Raw genomic sequence first — 26,922 nt, 5'->3', positions numbered from 1 at the left:
GTGAACGGGACACGTGGAAAGTGAACTGGGCACAGGGAAAGTGAACGGGACACACGGAAAGTGAACGGGGCACATGGAAAGTGAACGGGGCACACGGAAAGTGAACAGGACACACGGAAAGTGAACGGGGCACATGGAGTGAATGGGGCACACGGAAAGTGAACGGGGCACACGGAAAGTGAACGGGGTGCTTGGGGAGTGAAAAGTTCAGAAGGGGAGTGAACGTGATACCTTTTGGTTGATAGATAGGCTTTGGGGAGCCAATTGGCCATCTCTTACATAAACACAGGGTTGATGATCTGATTGTCCTTCCCCTTGGCTGGATCATTATTTGATTCTATCATTTCTTGTCAGTTGGTGAGTGATAGTTTCACCAGAAAAAAAATCAATTGCTCTATCATTGCAAGTTGTTCAGTGTTATTGCCCATATTCCAATCAATTTAATCAGGTCCATTTTTCCTGAAGGTTGCTGCACAGGTGGAAAGAGTGGTCAAGAAGGCATATGGTATGCTTGCCTTAATTGGACGGGGTATTGAGTATAAGAGCTGGCAGGTCATGTTAACATTGTACAAGACATTGGTTTGGCCGCATTTTGAATACTGTGTACAGTTCTGGTCGCCACATTACCAATAGGATGTGGACGCTTTGGAGAGGATGCAGAGAAGGTTTACGAAGATGTTGCCTGGTATGGAAGGTGCTAGCTATGAAGAGAGGTTGAGTAGGTTAGGATTGTTTTCATTAGAAAAAAGGAGATTGAGGGGGGACCTGATTGAGGTTTACAAAATCATGAAGGGTATAGACAGGGTGGATAGAGACAAGCTTTTGCCCAGGGTAAAGGATTCAATAACGAGGGGTCATGCTTTCAAGGTGAGAGGTGGAAAGTTTAAGGGGGATGCACGCAGCAAGTACCTCACACAGAGGGTGGTGGGTGTCTGGAACGCGTTGCCAGCAGAGGTGGTAGAGGCAGACACGTTAGATTCATTTAAGATGTGTCTGGTCAGATGCATGAGTAGGTGGGGAGCAGAGGGATACAAATGCTTAGGAATTGGGCAACAGGTTTAGTCAGTGGATTTGGATCGGCTCAGGCTTGGAGGGCTGAAGGGCCTGTTCTTGGGCTGTAAACTTTCTTTGTTCTTCCACCAACTGAGATTAGATTAGATTCTCTACACTATGGAAACAGGCCATTTGGCCCAACAAGTCCACACTGACCCTCTGAAGAGTAACCCACCCAGACCCATCCCTTATCCAAATTTACCCCTGACTCCTGCACCTCACACTATGGGCAATTTAGCATGGCCAATTCACCTCACCTGCACATCTTTGTGACTGTGGGAGGAAACCGAAGAATCCAGGGGAAACCCACGCAGACACAGGGAGAATGTGCACACTCCACACAGACAGTTACTCAAGGCTGGAATTGAACCTGAGTCCCTGGCGCTCTGAGGCAGCAGTGCTAACCACTGAGCCACCGTGCCAGCCATAAAGGATTCATTTCCATGAAAGACTCTCCTTGAACCTCTGCCTTTGTGTGAGGTGTGGTGACCCTCAGATTAAACCATCACCTGTCATCTCCGTCCGTAGTGAGCGACAGCCCGATGTGATTATGGCAACTTTCTGTGATGCTGACCTGTTGCTGGGTGAGCTGCTGTTTAATGTCATTGTTGTCGACAGCAATGTCCTTCTGAGCCTCTAGATGCTGATCCACTTCATCCATCCAACTTTGTAGCATCTTCCTTGACTCACTGAACTGCAAAGACAAGCATCACAGGGTCAAACAGTCCAATTCTCAACAAGAATAGGGGCAGGGTTAACACAGAATCATAGAATTGATATGATGCAGGAGGGGGCCATTTGGTCCATCCAATCTGCACTGCAAACCGCATTAGCCAGTTACAATCTCATCATTGTGAGGCAGGTCGTGCCTCACAAACCTTATTGAATTCTTTGAAAAGGTGACGAAGGAGGTTGATGAGGGGAAAGCGGTAGATGTGGTATATATGGATTTTAGTAAGGCGTTTGATCAGGTTCCCCATGGTAGGCTACTGCAGAAAATACGGAGATATGGCATTGAGGGTGAGTTGGAGGTTTGGATTAGGAATTGGCTGGATGGAAGAAGACAGAGGGTAGTAGTTGATGGCAAAGTTTCTTCATGGAGTGCCGTCACTAGCGGTGTTCCGCAAGGATCTGTTTTGGGACCATTGCTGTTTGTCATTTTTATAAATGACCTGGAAGAGGGGTTAGAAGGTTGGGTGAGCAAGTTTGCGGATGATACGAAAGTCGGAGGAGTTGTTGACAGTGAGGAAGGATGTGGCAGGTTACAGCAGGATATAGAGAAGCTGCAGAGCTGGGCAGAAAGGTGGCAAATGGAATTCAATGTAGCTAAGTGTGAGGTGATTCACTTTGGGAAGAATAACAAAAAGATGGGGTACTGGGCTAATGGTCGGATACTTGGTAGTGTGGATGAGCAGAGGGATCTTGGTGTCCATGTACACAGATCTCTGAAAGTTGCCACCCAGGTAAATAGTGCAGTGAGGAAGGCATATGGCGTACTGGCTTTTATTGGTAGAGGAATTGAGTTCCGGAGTCCTGAGGTCATGATGCAGTTGTATAAGACTCTGGTGCGGCCGCATCTGGAATATTGAGTGCAGTTTTGGTCGCCATACTATAGGAAGGATGTGGAGGCACTGGAACGGGTGCAGAGGAGGTTTACCAGGATGTTGCCTGGTATGGAAGGAAGATCGTATGAGGAAAGACTGAGACACTTGGGGCTGTTTTCATTAGAGAAAAGAAGGTTTAGGGGTGACTTGATTGAGGTGTACAAGATGATTAGGGGGTTAGATAGGGTTGACAGTGTGAACCTTTTCCCGCGTATGGAGTCGGGTATTACAAGGGGGCATAGCTTTAAATTAAGGGGGGGTAGATATAGGACTGAAGTTAGGGGTAGGTTCTTCACTCAGCGAGTCGTAAGTTCATGGAATGCCCTGCCAGTAGCAGTGGTGGACTCTCCCTCTTTATGGGCATTTAAGCGGGCATTGGATAGGTATATGGAGGATAGTGGGTTAGTATAGGTTAGGTGGGCTTGGATCGGCGCAACATCGAGGGCCAAAGGGCCTGTACTGCGCTGTATTCTTCTATGTTCTATGTTCTATCATGTTATCACTGCCATAGTACTTAGTGCAGCTTCCATTCCCACTCAGTCTGGGGTTTGTGAGAAATGATCTGAGTTTCACAGAGGATGAGAGCATTCTCCAGCCTGATGTTAAAGGGAATATGATGATATTTATGAAGTGCACTGTAAGCTCTGTGTCTGTTTTTTTTTTCCCTGCCTTTAAAAACAGAGCCACAAGGATCAAAAAAATCTGTTGTTAGTCACAGAAATTTACCCAGAGCTGCTGCATCATTTCACAGTGAGGAATTTGCTTCCTCATCTTGTCAACTGTGTGTTTTGAGGTGATGGGATCCTGCAGTGTACAGCCAATCAGGAGCTAGAGAGTTGTTCACAAGTGAGACCTATGGATCCCAGCTAACGGAGCGGGTTGGCCCTAGAAACAAGTTACAGGCTCACTGACACAGAGAGAGAGAGAGAGAGAGAGACATACACACACAAACAGGAGGGTATGCTGTTCTCCCCAGCAGAAGCTGCCTCTTCTCTGCAGTAGAAAAAAACTCCAGTCAAATTAACTGGTTACTTTTCCTGCAGCAGTTGCTGTGACTTTTAAATTGATAAACAGATTGGTCAGGTGGACAGATCAGTGACAGATGGAATTTATTCTGTTAAAGGCCAATTTTGAGGGTATTAGGCAAGAACTTTCGAAAGCTGATTGGAGGCTGGAAAATGGGAAGCCTTCAGAAATGAGATAACAAGAATCCAGAGAAAGTATATTCCTGTCAGGGTGAAAGGGAAGGCTGGTAACTATAGGGAATGCTGGATGACTAAAGAAATTGAGGGTTTGGTTAAGAAAAAGAAGGAAGCATATGTCAGGTATAAACAGGATAGATCGAGTGAATCCTTAGAAGAGTATAAAGGCAGTAGGAGTATACTTATGAGGGAAATCAGGAGGGCAAAACGGGGACATGAGATAGCTTTGACAAATAGAATTAAGGAGAATCCAAAGGGTTTTTACAAATACATTAAGGACAAAAGGGTAACTAGGAAGAGAATAGGGCCCCTCAAAGATCAGCAAGGCAGCCTTTGTGTGGAGCCACAGAAAATGGGGGAGATACTAAATGAATATTTTGCATCAGTATTTACTGTGGAAAAGGATATGGAAGATATAGACTGCAGGGAAATAGATGGTGACATCTTGCAAAATGTCCAGATTACAGAGGAGGAAGTGCTGGATGTCTTGAAACGGTTAAAGGTGGATAAATCCCAGGACCTGATCAGGTGCACCCGAGAACTGTGTGGGAAGCCAGAGAAGTGATTGCTGGGCCTTTTGCTGAGATATTTGTATCATCGATAGTCACAGGTGAGGTGCCGGAAGACTGGAGGTTGGCTAACGTGGTGCCACTGTTTAAGAAGGGTGGTAAGGACAATCCAGGGAACTATAGACCGGTGAGCCTGATGTTGGTGGTGGGCAAGTTGTTGGAGGGAATCCTGAGGGACAGGATGTACATGTATTTGGAAAGGCAAGGATTGATTAGGGATAGGAGAAAGTGAGGACGCAGATGCTAGGGATCAGAGCTTAAAAATGTGTTGCTGGAAAAGCGCAGCAGGTCAGGCAGCATCCAAGGAGAAGGAGAATCGACGTTTCGGGCATAAGCCTGAAGAAGGGCTTATGCCTGAAACGTCGATTCTCCTTCTCCTTTGATGCTGCCTGACCTGCTGCGCTTTTCCAGCAACTAATTAGGGATAGTCAACATGGCTTTGTCTGTGGAAAATCATGTCTCACAAACTTGATTGAGTTTTTTGAAGAACTAACAAAGAAGATTGATGAGTGCAGAGCAGTAGATGTGATCTATATGGACCTCAGTAAGGCATTCGACAAGGTTCCCCATGGGACACTGGTTAGCAAGGTTCGATCTCATAGAATACAAGGAGAACTAGCCATTTGGATACAGAACTGGCTCAAAGGTAGAAGACAGAGGGTGGTGGTGGAGAGTTGTTTTTCAGACTGGTGGCCTGTGACCAGTGGAGTGCTACAAGGATCGGTGCTGGGCCCTCTACTTTTTGTCATTTACATAAATGATTTGGATGCGAGCATAAGAGGTACAGTTAGTAAGTTTGCAGATGACACCAAAATTGGAGGTGTAGTGGACAGCGAAGAGGGTTACCTCAGATTACAACAGGATCTGGACCAGATGGGCCAATGGGCTGAGAAGTGGCAGATGGAGTTTAATTCAGATAAATGTGAGGTGCTGCATTTTGGGAAAGCAAATCTTAGCAGGATTTATACACTTAATGGTAAGGTCCTAGGGAGTGTTGCTCAACAAAGAGACCTTGGAGTGCAGGTTCATAGCTCCTTGAAAGTGAAGTCGCAGGTAGATAGGATAGTGAAGAAGGCGTTTGGTATGCTTTCCTTTATTGGTCAGAGTATTGAGTACAGGAGTTGGGAGGTCATGTTGCGGCTGTACAGGACATTGGTTAGGCCACTGTTGGAATATTGCGTGTAATTCTGGTCTCCTTCCTATCGGAAAGATGTTGTGAAACTTGAAAGGGTTCAGAAAAGATTTACAAGGATGTTGCCAGGGTTGGAGGATTTGAGCTACAGGGAGAGGCTGAACAGGCTGGGGCTGTTTTCCCTGGAGCGTCAGAGGCTGAGGGGTGACTTTATAGAGGTTTATAAAATCGTGAGGGGCATGGATAGGATAAATAGACAAAGTATTTTCCCTGGGGTCGGGGAGTCCAGAACTAGAGGGCATAGGTTTAGGGTGAGAAGGGAAAGATATAAAAGAGACCTAAGGGGCAACGTTTTCACGCAGAGGGTGGTATGTGTATGGAATGAGCTGCCAGAGGAAGTGGTGGAGGCTGGTACAATTGCAACATTTAAGAGGCATTTGGATGGGTATATGAATAGGAAGGGTTTGGAGGGATATGGGCCGAGTGCTGGCAGGTGGGAACTAGATTGGGTTGGGATGTCTGGTCGGCATGGACAGGTTGGACCGAAGGGTCTGTTTCCGTGCTGTACATCACTATGACTATAAAAGTGAAGTGATGCACTTGGAAGAAGGAACAAGCGAAGGGAGTACTCAGTGAATGGCAGGACACTAGGAAACTCAGAGGGATCATACAGTCAGAATCCTACAGCATGGAGACAGGCCTTTTGGTCCAAATGGATCCATGCCGACCAAAACATCCATCCACGCTAGCCCCATTTCCCTGCACTTGGCCCTGATGAAGGGCTTCTGCCTGATTCTCCTGCTCCTTGGATGCTGCCTGACCGGCTGTGCTTTTCCAGCACCACACACTTCGACTCTGACTCCAGCATCTACAGTCCTCACTTTCTCCATATCCTTGTAAACCTTTCCTATCCATGTCTATGTCCAAATGCCTTTTAAATGTTATTAATGTACCCGCCTCAACCACTTCCTCTGGCACCCTCTGTGTAAAAACAGTTGTCCCTTGGGTTGCCTTTTATTCTTTCCCCTCTCACCTTAAACTGATGCCCTCTAGTCCTCGATTCCCCAACCCTGGGAAAAAGACTGAGTGCATTCACCCTATCCCGGCCTTTCATGATCTTATACATCTCTATAATGTTCCCCCCTCAGTCTCCTACGCTCGAAAGGAAAATGTCCTAGCTTGTCCAACCTCTCCCTAAAACTCAGACCATGGAGTCCAGACAATATCCTTGTAAATTTCTTCTGCGTTCTTTCTAGATTAGTGACGTCCTTCCTACAACAAGGTGACCAAAACTGAACGCAGTACTCCAAGCGTGGTCTCACCAACATCCTGGATAACAGCAACATAACTTCCCAACTTCTATACTCAATGACCTGACTGATAAGAGCCAGTCTACCAAAAGCCTTCATCATTGCCCTGTCAACCTGGGACACCACTTTCAGAGAACTGTGAACCTGAACTCCAAGGTCCCTCTGTTCCATGACATTCCTTAAGGCCCTACCATTCACCGTGAAATTCCTACCTTGATTTGACTTTCCAAAATGCAAGACCTCACACTTATCTACATTTGTGGAGAGGTGCGAGGGAGGAACGAAGGACTTCTGGGGAGTTTTTAAGTGGGTGAGATCTAAACCTGAGACCCTACACCATAGGAGAAAGTGAGGACTGCAGATGCTGGATATCAGAGCTGAAAAATGTGTTGCTGGAAAAGCGCAGCAGGTCAGGCAGCATCCAGGGAACAAGAGAATCGACGTTTCGGGCATGAGCCCTTCTTGCTGAAGAACGTCGATTCTCCTGCTCCTTGGATGCTGCCTGACCTGCTGCGCTTTTCCAGCAACACATTTTCAACCCTACACCATAGGGCCTCCCTCCTACCCACCTCCTCTAACCTTACTAAGAGTCTGTAAACTAGGTAAGTTTTCAGGTTTCTCTTTTTTTTTCCTTCTTTTCCTTTGTTTAGTTCTGCGCGGGCTTTCAGAATATCGGGATATGGATGTCAGGGTAGTTGCGTGCTCCTCCTGCAGAATGTGGCAGGTGAGGGACATTTGCGGGAAGTGCGCCCAACTCCAGCTCCTCGAAAACTGAGTTGGGGAACTGGAGCTGGAGCTGGATGAACTATGGATCATCCGGGAGTCTGAGGGGGAAATTGAGAGGATGTACAGGGAAGTGATCACTCCCCAGATACAAGATAAGGACAGCTGGATTACTGTCACGGGGACGAAAGGGAACCGATGGTCAGAGCAGAGATCCCCTGTGGCCGTTCCCCTCAGCAATAAGTATACCGTTTTGGATACTGCTGGTGGAGTCAGCCTGCCAGGGGTAAGCCATGGTTGTCAGGTCTCTGGCACTGAGCCTGGCACTGTGGCTCAGAAGGGAAGGGTGGGAAATAGAAAAGCGCTAGTAATAGGGGACTCAATAGTTAGACGGATTGACAGGAGATTTTGTGGTCAGGAACGGGACTCCCGGAAGGTACGTTGCCTCCCTGGTGCCAGGGTCCGGGATGTCGCCGATCGGGTCTACAAGATTCTAAAGGGGGAGGGGGACCAGCCAGAAATCGTGGTACATATCGGCACCAATGATACAGCCAGGAAAGGGATTGAGGATCTGAAAAGTGACTACAGAGCGTTAGGTTGGAAGCTGAAGAGCAGGACGAGTAGAGTAGTGATCTCGGGTTTGCTACCGGTACCACGAGATAGTGAGATGAGGAACAGTCAGCAAATGTAGCTTAACACGTGGCTGTGAGGCTGGTGCAGGAGGGAGGGCTTCAGATACCTAGACCATTGGGATACCTTCTGGGGAAGGTGGGACCTGTACATGAAGGACGGGTTGCACCTGAACTGGAGGGGCACAAATGTCCTGGGTGGGAGATTTGCTCGTGCGATTCGGAAGGGTTTAAACTAGTTTGGCAGGGGGGTGGGAATCGGAGCCACATGTCTGAGAGGGGGTCAGTTGCAGACAGGACAGTGGTAGGATGTAGTGAATCTATCGGGAAGGTTTCTCATGCGATGAAACAAAGGGATCGTTAAAGTGTGTCTGCTTTAACTCAAGGAGTATCAGAAGAAAGAATGATAAACTTAGAGCATGGATCAGTACATGGGGCTATGATGTTGGGGGCATAATGGAGACATGGGTTTGGAATTTCAGAAATCGGTTGGCTGACAGAAGGCAGAGAGTGGTTGTAGATGAAAAGTATTCTGCCTGGAGGTCAGTGTTGAATGGGGTCTCGCAGGGTTCTCTGCTCTTTGTAGTTTTTATAAATGACTTGGATGAGGAGGTTGAGGGGTGGGTTAGTAATTTTGCAGATGACACAAAGGTTGGAGGTATCATCGATAGTATCGAGGGCTACTGCAGGCTGCAGCGAGACATAGACGGGATGCAGAGCTGGGCTGAGAAATGGCAGATGGAGTTCAACCTGGATAAATGTGAAGTGATGCATTTTGGAAGGTTGAACTCGAATGCTGAATATAGGATTAAAGACAGGATTCTTGGCAGTGTGGAGGAACAGAGGGATCTGGGTGTGCAAGTACATAGATCCCTCAAAGTTGCCACCCAAGTGGATAGGGTTGTTTAGAAAGCATATGGTGTTTTGGCTTTCATTAACAGGGTTTAAGAGCCGTGAGGTTTTGCTACAGCTCTACGAGTCCCTGGTGAGACCACACTTGGAATATTGTGTCCAGTTCTGGTCGCCCTACTATAAGAAAGATACAGGCTTTGGAGAGGGTGGAAAGAAGGTTTAGCAGGATGCTGCCTGGACTGGAGGGCTTGTCTTATGAAGAAAGGTTGACAAAGCTCTGACTTTTCTCTCTGGAGGAAGAGAGCAGACCTGATCGAGGTGTACAAAATAATAAGAGGAATAGATAGAGTCAATAGCCAGAGACTTTCCCCCAGGGCAGGATTGACTGGTGCGAGAAGTCATAGCTTGAAGATATTAGGAGAAAGTTATAGAGGTGATGTCAGAGGTAGGTTCTTTACGCAGAGAGTTGTGAATGCATGGAATGTGTTGCCAGCGGTGGTGGTGGAAGCAGAGTCATTGGGGACATTTAAGCGAGTGCTGGACATGCACATGGATAGCAGTGAGGTGACGGGTGCGTAGGTTAAGTTACTATATTTTACATTAGGATTAATCCTCGGCACAACATCGTGGGCCAAAGGAAATGTTCTGTGCTGTACTTTTCTATGTTCGATGATCCTGAGTGCACCCAGCTCCAGCTCCCCCTCACGGTCTCCCAGGAGCTGCAGCTGGGTGCACTTCCCACACACGTGTAGTCATCAGGGATGATGGAAGTTAACCTGAGCTCCCACATCCTGCAGGAGGAACGTGTGACTGCCCTAAGTGCCATCTTAAAGTCTAAAAAGGAAAGTGAAAGGACTTTCCCTGAGCTTACCTGCACTTATTGCTGATCTGCTGCTGGCTGAACCCTCTCAAGCCAGGGCCTTACTTCTTATTCTACTACCAACAGTTTTGGAATAGCACATCTCTCTACCCCTCTGCTTTTTTTTGGTTCGAGGAGGAAGGAAACACTACAGTGTATTACCTGTTGGGCATGTTTTCTGGCCTCCTGGAGAGACTGCTCTCGTTGGCTGGTACACTGTGTAAGTTTTGCCCATTTCTCCCGTACGGTGCCCATCACGTTCTGAATGAGACAGCGATGCTGCTTGCTGCTGCAATCCCTCAGAGGCTCTGAGCATTGTTCCAGGGTGTTCAGCTGTGCAGAGTGCAAGGCTACATCACTGCTGAACCGCTACAGAGAGAGAGAGAGAGAGATGGCAGCCATTACACACACAACTGCATCGCTACCCAATCCATGTACCCGATTTCTGTACCTAATCCCCACACTCACTATCTAGATTAGATTAGATTCCCTACAGCGTGGAAACAGGCCCTTCAGCCCAACAAGTCCACACCGACCCTCTGAACAGTAACCCACCCAGACCCATTTCCCTCTGGCTAATGCAGCTAACACTGTGGGCAATTTAGCCTGGTCAATTCACCTGGCCTGGGAGAAAATTGGAGCACCCGGAGGAAACCCACACAGACACAGGGAGAACGTGCACACTCCACATAGACAGTCACCTGAGGCTGAAATAGAACCGGGTCCCTGGGGCTGTGAGGCAGCAGTGCTAACCACTGAGCCACAGTGCCACTCCACCTGATCCCTGCACCCGATCCCTGCACTCACTGTACCTGATCACTGCCTCTAAGATAGTGACTGTTCAGGCGCCAGTGTCCTGTTAACCCATGTGGTACAAAGAAAGAGCACACGGTGTTGGGGGATAATATATTAGCATGGAGAGAGGATTGGCTAACTACAAGAAAACGGAGAGTGGGGATAAGATGGAATCTCCAGGATAGCAACCTGTAAATAGTGGAGTCCCACAGGGTCAGTGCTCAGCCCACAATTATTTCTAATCTGTATGAAGACAGAGGTAAATGTGCACTCACAAAGTCTGTGAGTGACACAAGATTAGGTGGGAAGGTAAGCGATGAGGATAACACATGGTTTGTGGACAGATATAGACAGGTTAAACGAATGGGAACCGTGTAGCAGATGGGGCATAATGTGGTGAAATGTGAGCTTATGCACTTTGGCAGGAAGAATAGAGGAGTTGAATATTATTTAAAGACTGGAGGAAGTTGCTTCATCAAGGGAGTTGAGAGTCCTTGTGCATATATTACACAAAGCCAGCATTCTAGTTCAGTGGCTAATAGAGAAAGTGAATGGAGTGTTGTCCTTTAATACTGAACCCACCCCAGGGTGATTCTGTGCCATCAGATAACACTTGGCCACAGTGTGATGGGGAGGTGGAATGGACTGTGTTTCTCCCAGGACAGGTCACCTGGTGATCCTGGATCTGTATTGTGATGGACTCCTGGATCAGACTCGGAGCTGGAGCCTTATTCAACACGTTCATGGCATCTTCTATCCAGCCAATCAGCTCCTGGGTGTTGCTATGGAATTGAGTCTCCAAGGTTACTCGTTCAGATAGTCTCACCTGGCAATTTAAACCAATCAAAACACAGTTTATATATGATCAATTCTTTCATGGTCAACCTAACAGAAAGGGTAATCAGGGAGAGACAGGAATAGGAAGACAGGGTGGGGGTTGTGGAGGATTGGCAGAGTTATACAGTATAGAAACAAGCCCTTCAGCCCACTGTGCCATGTTAACCAACCAACACTAATCCCATTACCTGCACTTGGTCCAGAGTCTACTACACCCTGGCATGTTAAACTCTCATCCAGATAGTTCTTCAATGTTGTGAGAGTACCTGCCTCCACCACCCTCTCAGTCAGCACGGTCCATATATCCACCACCCTCTCAGTCAGCATGGTCCATATATCCACCACCCTCTCAGTCAGCACGGTTCATATACCCACCGCCCTCTCAGTCAGCATGGTCCATATATCTACCACCCTCTCAGTCAGCACGGTCCATATATCCACCACCCTCTCAGTCAGCACGGTCCATATATCCACCACCCTCTCAGTCAGCACGGACCATATATCCACCACCCTCTCAGTCAGCACGGACCATATATCCACCACCCTCTCAGTCAGCACGGTCCATATATCCACCACCCTCTCAGTCAGCACGGTCCATATATCCACCACCCTCTCAGTCAGCACGGACCATATATCCACCACCCTCTCAGTCAGCACGGTCCATATATCCACCACCCTCTCAGTCAGCACGGACCATATATCCACCACCCTCTCAGTCAGCACGGTCCATATATCCACCACCCTCTCAGTCAGCACGGACCATATATCCACCGCCCTCTCAGTCAGCACGGACCATATATCCACCGCCCTCTCAGTCAGCACGGTCCATATATCCACCGCCCTCTCAGTCAGCACGGTTCATATATCCACCACCCTCTCAGTCAGCATGGTCCATATATCCACCACCCTCTCAGACAGCACGGTCCATATATCCACCACCCTCTCAGTCAGCACGGTCCATATATCCACTACCCTCTCAGTCAGCATGGTCCATATATCCACCACTCTCTCAGTCAGCACGGACCATATATCCACCACCCTCTCAGTCAGTACGGTCCATATATCCACCACCCTCTCAGTCAGCACGGTCCATATATCCACCACCCTCTCAGTCAGCACGGACCATATATCCACCACCCTCTCAGTCAGCATGGTCCATATATCCACCACCCTCTCAGTCAGCACAGTTCATATATCCACCACCCTCTCAGTCAGCATGGTCCATATACCCACCACCCTCTCAGTCAGCACGGACCATATATCCACCACTCTTTCAGTCAGCACGGTCCATATATCCACCACCCTCTCAGACAGCACGGTCCATATATCCACCACCCTTTCAGTCAGCACGGACCATATATCCACCACCCTTTCAGTCAGCACGGACCATATATCCACCACCCTCTCAGTCAGCACGGTCCATATATCCACCACCCTCTCAGTCAGCATGGTCCATATATCCACCACCCTCTCAGACAGCACGGTCCATAAATCCACCACCCTCTCAGTCAGCATGGTCCATATATCCACCACCCTCTCAGTCAGCATGGTCCATATAGCCACCACCCTCTCAGTCAGCACGGTCCATATATCCACTACCCTCTCAGTCAGCACGGTCCATATATCCACCACCCTCTCAGTCAGCACGGTCCATATATCCACCACCCTCTCAGTCAGCACGGTTCATATATCCACCACCCTCTCAGTCAGCACGGACCATATATCCACTACCCTCTCAGTCAGCACGGTCCATATATCCACCACCCTCTCAGTCAGCACGGTTCATATATCCACCACCCTCTCAGACAGCACGGACCATATATCCACCACCCTCTCAGTCAGCACGGTCCATATATCCACCGCCCTCTCAGTCAGCACGGTCCATATATCCACCACCCTCTCAGTCAGCACGGTCCATATATCCACCGCCCTCTCAGTCAGCACGGACCATATACCCACCACCCTCTCAGTCAGCACGGACCATATATCCACCACCCTCTCAGTCAGCATGGTCCATATATCCACTACCCTCTCAGTCAGCACGGTCCATATATCCACTACCCTCTCAGTCAGCACGGTCCATATATCCACCACCCTCTCAGTCAGCATGGTCCATATATCCACCACCCTCTCAGTCAGCACGGTCCATATATCCACTACCCTCTCAGTCAGCACGGTCCATATATCCACTACCCTCTCAGTCAGCACGGTCCATATATCCACCACCCTCTCAGTCAGCATGGTCCATATATCCACCACCCTCTCAGTCAGCACGGTCCATATATCCACCACCCTCTCAGTCAGCACGGACCATATATCCACCACCCTCTCAGTCAGCACGGTCCATATATCCACCACCCTCTCAGTCAGCACGGACCATATATCCACCACCCTCTCAGTGAGCACGGTCCATATATCCACCGCCCTCTCAGTCAGCACGGTCCATATATCCACCGCCCTCTCAGTCAGCACGGTCCATATATCCACTACCCTCTCAGTCAGCACGGACCATATATCCACCACCCTCTCAGTCAGCACGGTCCATATATCCACTACCCTCTCAGTCAGCACGGACCATATATCCACTACCCTCTCAGTCAGCACGGTCCATATATCCACCACCCTCTCAGTCAGCACGGTCCATATATCCACCACCCTCTCAGTCAGCACGGACCATATATCCACCACCCTCTCAGTCAGCACGGTCCATATATCCACCACCCTCTCAGTCAGTACGGTCTATATATCCACTACCCTCTCAGTCAGCACGGTCCATATATCCACTACCCTCTCAGTCAGCACGGTCCATATATCCACCACCCTCTGGGTGAGAACATTCTTTTTCAGATCTCCTCATAACCACTTCCTCCTCACCTTAAACTGTTGCCCTCTGCTCTTTGACACATCTGCAATGGGGAAAAGGTTTTCACAATTATAATGCCTCAATGCTGCCCCTCAGCCTCCTCTGCTCCAAGGAGAACAGTCCCAGTCTATCCAGTCTCCCCTCATAACTGAGGCTTTCCATCCCAGGCAACATGCTGATGAAAATTCTACACCCTCTCCAGTCCTTCTGATATGTGGCCATCAGAAGGAGTTTTTGATCTGTGCCCTAAGCAAATGCGTTTTAAAATTGTAAGCAGACTTCCCTGCTCCAACACTCTACACCCCAGTTAATGAAAGCAAGCAACCCACATGCCTTCGCCATACTGTCCCCCTGTGCTGACACTTTCAGAAAAATCAAAAATACAGACTTGTAACCAAAGTCCCTTTGTTCCTCAGTGCTCCCCAGGGAGCTACTATTCATCCTTCCCTTATTATATCTTCCAAAATTTGTTGCCTCACACTTCTCAGGATAAAATTCCATCTGCCAATGCTCTGCCCAATTTACCAGCTGATTAATATCAGACTGTTGCCTGAGACCTAGGAGAAAGTGAGGGGTGCAGATGCTGGAGATCAGAGTCGAGAGTGTGGCGCTGGAAAAGCACGGCAGGTCGGACAGCATCCGAAATGGCATTCTGCTGAAGGGCGGCACTGTGGCTCAGTGGTTAGCACTGCTGCCTCACAGTGCCAGGGACACAGGTTCGATTCCAGCCTCAGGTGACTGACTGTGTGGAGTTTGCACATTCTCCCCGTGTCTGCGTGGGTTTCCTCCGGGTGCTCTGGTTTCCTCCCACAATCCAAAGACATGTAGGTTGGATCAATTGACCATGATAAATTGCCCATAGTGTCAGGGGCAAATAGGGGAATGGGTTTGGGTGGGTTACTCTTTGGACGGTCAGTGTGGACTTGTTGGACTGAAGGGCCTGTTTCCACACTAGGGATTTTAATTCACACTCTTCAACTGTAGCCTGAGACCATCCTCCTCACTATCAACGACACCCATCAATTTTCCAGTCATCTGCATACTTACTAATTATACCATCCACATTTACATCCAAGTGGTTAATGTACATAGCAAAGAGCAAGAGTCCCAGCACTGATCCCTGTTGTAGACCACTGGTCACAGGCTTCCAATTAAAATCAGCCCTCCGCCATCACCCTTTGCCTCCTGTTTGTAAATCAGTTTTGGATCCAGTTTGGCAGCTTGCATTGAATTTACACCCTAGAATGTGGTGCTTGCTGGAACATTGAGTAAGTCCAGAAGAACGAGGGCGGCACGGTGGCACAGTGGTTAGCCTCGCAGCGCCAGAGACCCGGGTTCAATTCCCGCCTCAGGCGACTGACTGTGTGGAGTTTGCACGTTCTCCCCGTGTCTGCGTGGGTTTCCTCCGGGTGCTCCGGTTTCCTCCCACAGTCCAAAGATGTGCAGGTCAGGTGAATTGGCCATGCTAAATTGCCCGTAGTGTTAGGTAAGGGGTAAATGTAGGGGTATGGGTGGGTTACGCTTCGGCGGGTCGGTGTGGACTTGTTGGGCCGAAGGGCCTGTTTCCACACTGTAAAGTAATCTAAACGAGGAGCAGAAGTAGGCCATCTGACCCTTTGAGCCTGCTCCACCATTCAATAAGATCATGGGTGATGTTTTGATAGCCTCAGCTCCACTTACCCACCCACTCACCAGAACCCTTGATTCCTTTACTGTTCAAAAATCTATCCAGCTAGGGAATTCCACAGCTTCACAACCCTCTGGGTGAAGAAATCTGCTCCCTCTAATCTTGAGGCTGTGCCCTCTTGTCCTAGTTTCACCTGCCAGTGGAAACATCTTCTCTACTTCCATCTTATCGATTCCCTTCATTATTTTATGTTTCTATCAGATTCCCCCTCATTCTCCTGAATTCCAATGAATATAATCCCAGTCTACTCAGTCTCTCCTCATAAACCAACCCCCTCAACTCCAGAATAAACCTAGTGAACCTCCTCTGCAGCCCTTTGAGTGCCAGGAGGAGATAGACAGATAGATTTTTAATGAGTAAAGGTTGAGAGGTTAAGGAGAGTGGGCAGGAAGGTGTGGTTGGGATTGAGATGAGACCAGCCATGATCATATTAAATCATGGAGCAGGCTCGAGGGGCTGAATGGCCTCCTGCTCCAATGTTCATTGAAACATAGAAAATAGAAGAAGGACGAGGCCATTTGACCCCTCAAGCCGACTCTGCCATTCAATATGATCATAGCTGATTATCAAATACAGCTATGTCCCTGTCCCTGATTCCTCCCATACCCTTTGATCACTTTAGTACCATGAACTATATCTAACTGCTTCATGAAAATATTCAATCTGTTATGGATTAGGCCAGACCACTCAAAACATTCTTAAGCAGGCAACCCAGACCATTACTTTGTAATTTGTTTAGGTCCTGGAGTAAGTTAGCTAGGTTGACTACTAGGCTTTAAAGCAGACAAAAGTTTATTCACAAAATTACACAATGCAACACAAAGAACAGAATAAAGAACCCCTACAGAACTCAGTCTATCCAAACTAGACTTAATTATGCTGTTCCGAATATACACAACAGTCCCAATAAGCAAACTCCCTTTAAAACCCAGTATAAATGGAACACATGCTTACAGGTTGAAGTTAGAAGGGTAGAAGGAGAGAGAGGTTTTGCAGCCTGTTCATACAGTCCACAGCTAAAGTTCAAACTAACTCTGGACTGAACTGCTCAGCTACAGAGCTGACCACTCCCCTTTCATTATACAGGTCACTGCTAAAACATGACCACTTTGGCCTGAAGTCTCATCTGTTTACATAGAAACAAAAGGGCTCTCAACATCCTTTTCATCTCTGTACCAAACTAGTCACCTTGGAACTGGGGGAGTTTTCTGACCCTTCTGAAAGAATCCAAGGACACAGTATCCTTGAGAAAAGGACCAGCTTTGTGACAAGTATTTTAAATTCAATCACTTTCTGTGGCAGAGACTTCCACAGGCTTCCCACTCTCTGGGTGAAGAAAGTGGGAGATGGGGTGTAATGAGAGAGATAGAGGAGGGAGGTGTGGGGTGGAGATAAAAGGGGAGGGGAAGAATGAGAGAGAGGGAAAGGGCAGGGGTGGAGAGAGCAGGAAAAAGGGAGACGGTGCGGGGGGAGGGGGGGAGGGGGGGGGAGGGGGGGGACCTATTTGAGAGCAGAGGGATACAGATGCTTAGGAATTGGGCGACAGGTTTAGACAATACATTTGGATCGGCTCAGGCTTGGAGGGCCGAAGGGCCTGTTCCTGGGCTGCATGTTTTCTTTGTTCAGATGATGGTGCTGTCTCATTAAAGCAAGACAACTGGCATAGCTTATCCTGAGGGTCACCGTGTTTTAGGCTGGGGGAGAGATTGAGAAGGAGTCCTTCATGGTACCCTCAGCCAGTGCAGGAATTGAACCCATGCTGTTGGCGTTATTCTGCATTGCAAGCCATTCAGCCAATCAACTGAACTAACCAACTCCATATTACTGTTAACCAACTGAGCTAACCAACCCCATATTGCTGTTAACCAACTGAGCTAACCAACTCCATATTGCTGTTAACCAACTGAGCTAACCAACCCCATATTACTGTTAACCAACTGAGCTAACCAACCCCATATTGCTGTTAACCAACTGAACTAACCAACTCCATATTACTGTTAACCAACTGAGCTAACCAACTCCATATTACTGTTAACCAACTGAGCTAACCAACTCCATATTGCTGTTAACCAGTGACTGAATAGCTAATATATCAATTGTCCAGTGCCTTCAGTAAAGAGTTCAACTAATCTGGAACCAAGGAGATCAGAGAATGTGGAAGAAACCCATCACTCAGGGCCTGTGGAGTGGTCCCATAGGCCTGTGTTTGCCCAGTATTCTCCACACTTTAGATTAGATTATTTACAGTGTGGAAACAGGCCCTTCGGCCCAACAAGTCCACACCGACCTGCCGAAGTGTAACCCACCCAGACCCATTCCCCTACATTTACCCCTTCACCTAACACTAGGGGCAATTTAGTCTCGTCAATTCACTTAACCTGCGCATTTTTGGACTGTGGGAGGAAACCCACCCAGACACGGGGAGAATGTGCAAACTCCACACGGACAGTTGCCTGAGGCGGGAATTGAACCCGGGTCTCTGGTGCTGTGAGGCAGCAGTGCTAACCACGGTGCCACGGTTCCACTCCACTTGTATGTGTCTCTGTGAATGTGTATGCTGGGATTTGGTGAAGGGGCTTGGAGTTTCACCTGTTTCTCTTAGCCAGTTTCCCACCTCTGCTCTGAACCATCTGTATTCCTCTTGGTCAGCAATTTTGTATTCTACCTGACACCTGCCATAATCCCAGTATTTTTTTCTTTATCTGAATTTCCATCTCCTTTGTCATCCCAGGATCTGTGGAGTTGTTGGTCCTATCTTTCCCATGTAACTGTACACAGCATCTGTTGTTTGAAATTTCTTTACTGTACATGGTTTTCCCATGTTACACTCCAACTGCCAGATTCTTGCCCACTTACTTAACCTCTCTATATCTGTCTGAAACCTCCTGACATCTTTTTCACAAAATGCCTTCCTTGAGGTTCCAGCACAGACCCACAGATTCCACTCACCAACCCTGCCCATCAAATAAAGAGCCATTTATATATACTCTCTGTTTTCTGCAGCAGCCAATCTGCAATCTCTGCCCAATGTTACCCCTTCACCATGTGTTTCTATTCTGCATATTCTCCTCATCTCTCTCTCTCTGATTATCATGACATACACAGTCTCTCGATCTCACTCAGAAAGCAATATCCTCTTACTTTCCTTTCCTGCATTTTCAGATGAACTGCGTTCCACTTGTGCTGTAGTGTGTGGAGCCTGTGCTCTGTCTTTGATCCCTTTGAATCTCTGCAGTCATTGAGGAATTGTTCCATCATTGTGTAAACACTGTCATATGCGCACTGTTTGGATTCTACCTCTTTGTACAGTTCCTGTGAAGAACAAGTCACTGAGAGTGAACAGCACATTTTGGTAAACAGTGTACACCACTGGGAAATAAAATGCTGTGTCAGTAAAAGAGACATAAACCTTGAATTGCCACAATCAGTTCACCCGACTTAACCTAGGAAAGGAAAGCTGGTATTTCTGCATAGTTTAGATTAGATTCTCTACAGTGTGGAAACAGGCCCTTCAGCCCAAACAGTCCACTCTGACCCTCCAAAGAGTAACCCACCCAGACCCATTTCCCTCTGACTAATGCACCTAACACTATTGGCCAATTCACCCTGACCGGCACATCTTTGGACTGTGGAAGGAAACCGGAGCACCCAGAGGAATCCCACGCAGACACGGGGAGAATGTGCAAACTCCACACAGACAGTCACCCTAGACTGGAATCGAACCTGGGACCCTGGTGCTGTGAGTTAGTACAGTTAGTGGGTGATTCTGATCCCAGAATAGAATTGTTGAATTTTCTGTCCCATCAAATGTAACCAGTGTGACACTCTGTCCCAACCAGTTTTAGAATCTTCATCCCAAAACTCTTGGGGCAAGAAATACCTCAACAGAATCATTTATTATTTAATGTGGGTTGTTTTCAATACATCACTATTTATTTCCCCAAGTTCTCTAGCCTTTTTTCCACAATAAAAACCTGAGGTGAAACATTCATTTAGTACCTCACCCATCTCCTGTGGTTCCACACATAGATGACCTGGTTGATCTTTAAGGAGCCCTATTCTCTCCCGAATACTTTTGCTCTTAATGTACTTGTGGAATCTCTTTGGATTATCTGGAATTATCCTTATCTGCCAAGGTCATCTCATATCCCCTTTTAGCCCTCCTGATTCCTGAAGTAACTCCACAGAGACTGGTATCCTGTGACCAAGCCCCCCTTTATTTACACAGGCAGAATCCTGGACACTGATCCAGCTCCCTCAGAGCCCACTCTCAGAGTGAACAGGATGTCTGACACTGCTGTGTATATCTGCCAGCCAGGGCTCCCCGATTGGACCAAATTAACAACCCCAGTCAGGGAAGTCACATTCTATGATGTTCACACAGCTGACCTTGTTACAGTCACTACAATTTCACTGTTAAGAATGCCCCTCACCCCTTATACTCTTCAAGAGATTCGCTTGATCCCAGTTGTATATATCTAACATGCGCCTCCTTTTTATTCCTGACCAGAGCCTCAATATCTTAGTTCATCAATTGTTCCCTACTTGTATCAGCCTTACCCATCTTCTCTAACAGGAACATAATGCCTCTGAACTCTTGTTAGCACACTTGAAAACCTCCCACCTGCCAGTTGTCTCTTTACCTGTGAACAGTCTACTCCAATCAACTTTTAAAAATTCCTCAAGATTAGACTGGTGCTGGAAAAGCACAGCAGGCCAGACAGCATCCCAGGAGCAGGAAAATCGACATTTTGGGCAGGAGCCTTTCATCAGGAATGACCTGATTTTTGAAAATTCCTGTCTAATGTCATCAAAATATGTCTTACTCCAACTAAAAACTTTTACTTTTAGATAAGGCTTATCTTTTTCCATAACTATTTTATAACTATAGAATTATGATTGTTTTTCCCAAAGTGCTCCCCTACTAACACTTCAGTCACTTTTCCTATTTCCCAAGAGAAGGGCAGGTTTTGCTTCTTCTGTAGTAGGTACATCTACAGGTTGATAAAGAAAAATTTCTTGAACGTGTTTAACAAATTCCTCATCATCCGAGCCCTTAACGTTCTGGCAGTTCCAGTCAGTGTTTGGAAAGTTAAAATCCCCTACTATTACAACCTTATTACTTTTACATATCTGAGGTCTCCCTACATATTTGCTCCTTAGTTTCCCACTGACTATTAGGTGGCCTATAGTACAATCCTATTCCTCTCTTATTTCTGAGATCCACTCATTTAGCTTCACTGGATGATCCCCTGGGAATATCCTCTCCAAGTACAGCTGTAATATTTTCCTTAATCAAAAATGCCACTCCCCCCCTCTCTTGCTTCCCTTTCAAACATTCCAAAAGCATCTAAGACCCAAAATGTTGAGCTGTCAGTCCTGCCCTTCCCTCACCTAGGTCCCTGGAATAATGTGCATTCCCAATGCCACATTCCCATCGATGGCCTGACTTCACCAGCCTTACCTGTAAGACCCCTTGCATTGAAATAAATGCAGTTTAATTTATCAGTCTTACCTCTTTCTCTGATTTGCTGTTGCCACCTTTTCTAATTAACTCGCCCTTTTTTGCATCCAAACCATTCTCATCTGTCTCTCTATTCTCACTAATACTTGAGCTTCTTGCCAAGATGGCGGTAGAGTTGACACTTCCAACTGAGCTTATCCACTGTCCATTTTGTTTTCTTTTGTCATTCTTTTTTCTCTTTTATGTTCTTTTTTTCTATCTCTTTCTTCTCAGTGATGTCCTGAATTCCCGGCCTCGGTGCCGATTTGGACTCTTGGCTAATTGGAGAAAGTGAGCACCGCAGATGCTGGCGATCAGAGTCAAAAAGCATCGCGCTAGAAATGCACAGCCGGTCAGGCAGCATCCGAGGAGCAGGAGAGTTGGTGTTTTGGGCATAAGCCCTTCATTAGGGATTCCTGATGAAACGTCGATTCTCCTGCTCCTCAGATGCTGCCTAATCTGCTGTGGTTTTCCAGCACCACACATTTAGGCTCTTGGCCAATTGCCAGCCTCGGACTTGGACTCTCGGCTTCAGCATGGACCTGGCATAGCAGTCTCTCAGCTTAGTGTGGGTGAACACTTGGCCTGATGTAGTGGTGTCTCAGGGCAAAAGTGAGGACTGCAGATGCTGAAAACCAGAGTTTAGATTAGAGTGGTGCTGGAAAAACAGGTCAGGCAGCATCCAAGGAGCAGGAAAATCGATGTTTCGGGCAGGAGCCCTTCATCAGGATTCCTGATGAAATGTCAATTTTCCTGCGCCTCAGATGCTGCCCGATCTGCTGTGTTTTTCCAGCGCCACTCTGATCTAAAGTATGGTGTCTCAGCTTGGTGTAGCCTCAGTGTGGATTTCCATTCTTAAGGTGATTCCAGAGCGGTCTCCCAGCCTTACGATCCTCAAAGTGAGGCCTGGTGAAGTCTGGAGTCAAGGCCCAGTGTGGATTGGAGGCTAGGGGCCAGGTTGATTGGATTGGAAAAATTGTTGTACTGAACTTTTTAATTTCTCTATTTTCTAATGTATTCCTACAATTTGTAATGTTGGACTTTTTAATCTCTAGTTGTTTACCCTGAGCACTTATACTGAAGAATCTGTACCTAGGTACCTTGTACCTAAGATGGTGTTTCACTCATTTGAGTATGTGTGACAAAAAAGCAAATTCAGTTCAATTAAGATCCCCCTCATCCCCACTCCCTACCAGTTTAAAACGCTCCCCAATAGATATGTTCCCTTGTGTTTTTCTAGACAACCACAAGGGTCTGATGTGGAGGACCATTCTTATTTTTGGAGGGTCCATCCCTGTTTTGAGTCCTATGGATCTCACTGTTTAGAGCCTCTACAGGTTTCCCAATTTATCCTTTAGCAGCTCTGACCTCAGACAAGTCACTTCTCAGTTTTGTAAAATTTGCTTTCATCCAGTGTAAAACGCTTCCTCCTGATTTATCTCTGTCATTTTCCATAATAATACTAACTCTAACTGAATTGTGGTCACTAGCCCTGATACAGTCACCGTTTAGATCAGAGTGGTGCTGGAAAAACACTTGGCCTGATGTAGTGGTGTCTCAGGGCAAAAGTGAGGACTGCAGATGCTGAAAACCAGAGTTTAGATTAGAGTGGTGCTGGAAAAACAGGTCAGGCAGCATCCAAGGAGCAGGAAAATCGATGTTTCGGGCAGGAGCCCTTCATCAGGATTCCTGATGAAATGTCAATTTTCCTGCGCCTCAGATGCTGCCCGATCTGCTGTGTTTTTCCAGCGCCACTCTGATCTAAAGTATGGTGTCTCAGCTTGGTAATGTTGGACTTTTTAATCTCTAGTTGTTTACCCTGAGCACTTATACTGAAGAATCTGTACCTAGGTACCTTGTACCTAAGATGGTGTTTCACTCATTTGAGTATGTGTGACAAAAAAGCAAATTCAGTTCAATTAAGATCCCCCTCAATAGATATGTTCCCTTGTGTTTTTCTAGACAACCACAAGGGTCTGATGTGGAGGACCATTCTTATTTTTGGAGGGTCCATCCCTGTTTTGAGTCCTATGGATCTCACTGTTTAGAGCCTCTACAGGTTTCCCAATTTATCCTTTAGCAGCTCTGACCTCAGACAAGTCACTTCTCAGTTTTGTAAAATTTGCTTTCATCCAGTGTAAAACGCTTCCTCCTGATTTATCTCTGTCATTTTCCATAATAATACTAACTCTAACTGAATTGTGGTCACTAGCCCTGATACAGTCACCGTTTAGATCAGAGTGGTGCTGGAAAAACACTCGGTAAAAACAAGGACTGCAGATGCTGGAACCCAGACTCTAGAAAAGCACAGCAGGTCAGGCAGCATCCGAGGAGCAGGAAAGTCAACGTTTCGGGCAAAAGCCCTTCATCAGGAGTAGAGGCAGGCAGCCTCCAGAGTGGAGAGATAAATGGGGGATGGGGGTGGGGAGAAAGTAGCATAGAGTACAATAGGTGAATGGGGGTGGTGATGGAGGTGATAGGTCAGAGAGGAGGGTGGAGTGGATAGGTGGAAAGGAAGATAGACAGGTAGGACAAGTCATAAGGATGGTGCTGAGCTGGAAGTTTGGAGCTGGGGTAAGGTGGGGGAAGGGGAAATGAGGAAACTGGTGAAGTCCACCTTGATGCCCTAGGGTTGAAGTGTTCCAAGGAAGAAGATGAGGCGTTCTTCCTCCAAGCGTCTAGTGGTGAGGGAGCGGCGATGAAGGAGGCCCAGGACCTCCATGTCCTCCGCAGAGTGGGAGGGGGAGTTGAAATATTGGGCCACAGGGCGGTGGGGTTGATTGGTGCGGTTGTCCCAGAAATGTTCTCTGAAACGCTCTGCTGGGAGGCGCCCAGTCTCCCCAATGTGGAGGAGACCATATCGGGAGCAACGGATACAATAAATGATATTAGTGGATGTGCAGGTAAACCTTTGATGGATGTGGAAGGCTCCTTTAGGGCCTTGGATAGAGGTGAGGGAGGAGGTGTGGGCTCAGGTTTTGCAATTCCTGCGGTGGCAGGGGAGGGTGCCAGGATGGGAGGGTGGGTTGTTGGGGGGGGGCGTGGATCTGACCAGGTAGTCACGGAGGGAACAGTCTTTGTCACTTCACCAACTTGTCCATCTTTTTATCCTAAAACTAAATCCAGAATAGTGTCCCCTCTCAAAGGGCTTGTCGTGTATCATTTAAAAAGTTTCCTGGACACAGTACATAATATTTTCACCCTCAGTGCCCCTTGTACTGTTTGAAACAGAGTTTGTGTTGGGACAGTTAAAGTCGCCTCCTATTATTTCCCTCTTATTCCTACAGGCCAAACTTTGTCCACATTTATATGTTATCTATCTTCCTCTCCCTCTCACTATGTGGAGGTCTGTAATACACTCCTAATTGTGTGACTACTCCTTTCTTTATTCCTTAAAACCTCATTTATTAACCCGTTTACTATATGATTCCTTCTCACAATGAAGAAGGAGATTTAACACTTTAATAACTGCTTTGAGAACCGTTACAGTGTTGCAGCATGCTTTGTGAATAGAACATAGAACAGTACAACATAGTACAGGCCCTTCAGCCCTCGATGTTATGCCAACCTTTTATCCTACCCTAAGATCAGACTAACCGACATACCCTTCATTGTACTATCATCCATGGGCCTATCCAAGAATCGCTTAAATGTCCCTAATGTATCTGACTCTACTCCCACCGCTGGCAGTGCATTCCACACACCCACCACACACTGCGTAAAGAACCTACCTCTGACACCTCCCCTAAACTTTCCTCCAATCAGCTTAAAACTATGGCCCCTCATGATAGCCATTTCTGCCCTGGGGAAAAGTCTCTATCTATGCCTCTCACCGTCTTGTACACCTCTATCAAGCCCTAGCTCCCTCAACCTTTCATCACCCTCCAGTCCAGTCCAGACAGCATCCTGGTAAATCTCCTCTGCACCCTCTCTAAAGCTTCCATATCCTTCCTATAATGAGGCAACCAGAACTGAACACAATATTCCAAATGTGGTCCAAATGTGGCTCTATAGAGATGCAGCATAACCTCACAGCTCTTAAACTCAATCCCCCTGCTAATGAAAGCCAACACACCATACACCTTCTTAACAACATAGGTTTAGAGTGAGAAGGGAAAGATTTAAAAGAGCCCTAAGGGGCAAAAAAAAAAGTGTGGCACAGTGGTTAGCACTGCTGCCTCACAGCGCCAGAGACCTGGGTTCAATTCCCGACTCGGGTGACTGTCTATGTGGAGTTTGCACATTCTCCCCGTGTCTGCGTGGGTTTCCTCCGGGTGCTACGGTTTCCTCCCACAGTCCAAAGATGTGCAGGTTAGGTGAATTGGCCATGCTAAATTGCCCGTAGTGTTAGGTGAAGGGGTAAATGTAGGGGAATGGGTCTGGGTGGGTTGCTCTTCGGAGGGTCGGTGTACACCATATCCACTGCTCTATCTTCATCAATGCGTTTTGTCACATTCTCAAAAAATTCAATAAGGTTTGTGAGGCATTCCTGATTATCTCTAATCAAACTATAATTTTCCAAATCATCATAAATCCTGTCTCTCAGAATCCTCTCCAATACTTTGCCAAACACAGACTGGTCTTGGGCATAATTGAAATGTGGAGCTTATTCAAGGAACAGCTATTGTGTATCCTTGATAAGTATGTACCAGTCAGGCAGGGAGGAAGTGGTCGAGCGAGGGAGCTGTGGTTTACTAAAGAAGATGAATCTCTTGTCAAGAGGAAGGAGGCTTATGTTAGATTGAGACGTGAAGGCTCAGTTAGGGCACTGGAGAGTTACAGGTTAGCCAGGAAAGACCTAAAGAGAGAGCTAAGAAGTTCCAGGAGGGGACATGAGAAGTCGTAAACCCTAAAGCTTTCTATAGGTATATCAGGAATAATAGAATGACTAGAGTAAGATTAGGGCCAATCGAGGACAGTAGTGGGAAGTTGTGCGTGGAGTCCAAGGAGATAGGGGAAGCACTAAATGAATACTTTTTGTCAGTATTCACCTGGAAAAAGACAATGTGGTCGAAGAGAATACTGAGAAACAGGCTACGAGACTAGATGGGATTGAGGTTCACTAGGAGGATGTGTTAGCAATTCTGGAAAGTGTGAAAATAGATAAGTCCCCTGGGCCGGACTGGTTTTATCCTAGGATTTTCTGGAAGTCAGAGGAGATTGCAGAGCCTTTGGCTTTGATCTTCATGTTGTAATTATCTACAGGAATAGTGCCAGAAGACTGGAGGATAGCAAGTGTTGTCCCTTTGTTCAAGAAGGGGAGTAGAGACAACCCTGAAATTTATAGACCATTGAGCCTTCCTT

General features: G+C 47.1%; 2 protein-coding genes across 3 annotated transcripts in view; both read right to left on the bottom strand.

Moving 5' to 3' along the window:
• LOC148146819 (microtubule-actin cross-linking factor 1, isoforms 6/7-like) overlaps window positions 1-19,296 on the bottom strand; it is a 125,837-nt gene extending 106,541 nt beyond the window's left edge. For both annotated transcript variants that reach the window (XM_087996921.1, XM_087996922.1), the window contains exons 1-4: window positions 19,257-19,296; window positions 11,399-11,554; window positions 10,096-10,302; window positions 1,628-1,747 (exon numbers count right to left, since the gene is read on the bottom strand). In XM_087996921.1, coding sequence (XP_087853047.1) covers window positions 1,628-1,747; window positions 10,096-10,302; window positions 11,399-11,554; window positions 19,257-19,271 — 498 coding nt within the window. In that variant the 5' untranslated portion in view covers window positions 19,272-19,296. The remainder of the gene's footprint in view (window positions 1-1,627; window positions 1,748-10,095; window positions 10,303-11,398; window positions 11,555-19,256) is intronic.
• LOC148146818 (microtubule-actin cross-linking factor 1, isoforms 6/7-like) overlaps window positions 19,274-26,922 on the bottom strand; it is a 66,035-nt gene continuing 58,386 nt past the window's right edge. The window contains exons 11-12 of the mRNA XM_087996940.1: window positions 19,349-19,427; window positions 19,274-19,314 (exon numbers count right to left, since the gene is read on the bottom strand). Of these exons, the coding sequence (XP_087853066.1) occupies window positions 19,274-19,314; window positions 19,349-19,427 (120 nt within the window). The remainder of the gene's footprint in view (window positions 19,315-19,348; window positions 19,428-26,922) is intronic.

Source organism: Chiloscyllium plagiosum, unplaced genomic scaffold (assembly GCF_037043375.1).
Source record: "Chiloscyllium plagiosum isolate Xiang-an unplaced genomic scaffold, Cpla_swu_hap1 HiC_scaffold_19, whole genome shotgun sequence".
NCBI lineage: Eukaryota > Metazoa > Chordata > Chondrichthyes > Orectolobiformes > Hemiscylliidae > Chiloscyllium > Chiloscyllium plagiosum.
This window is presented reverse-complemented; position numbering and strand designations above follow the sequence as displayed.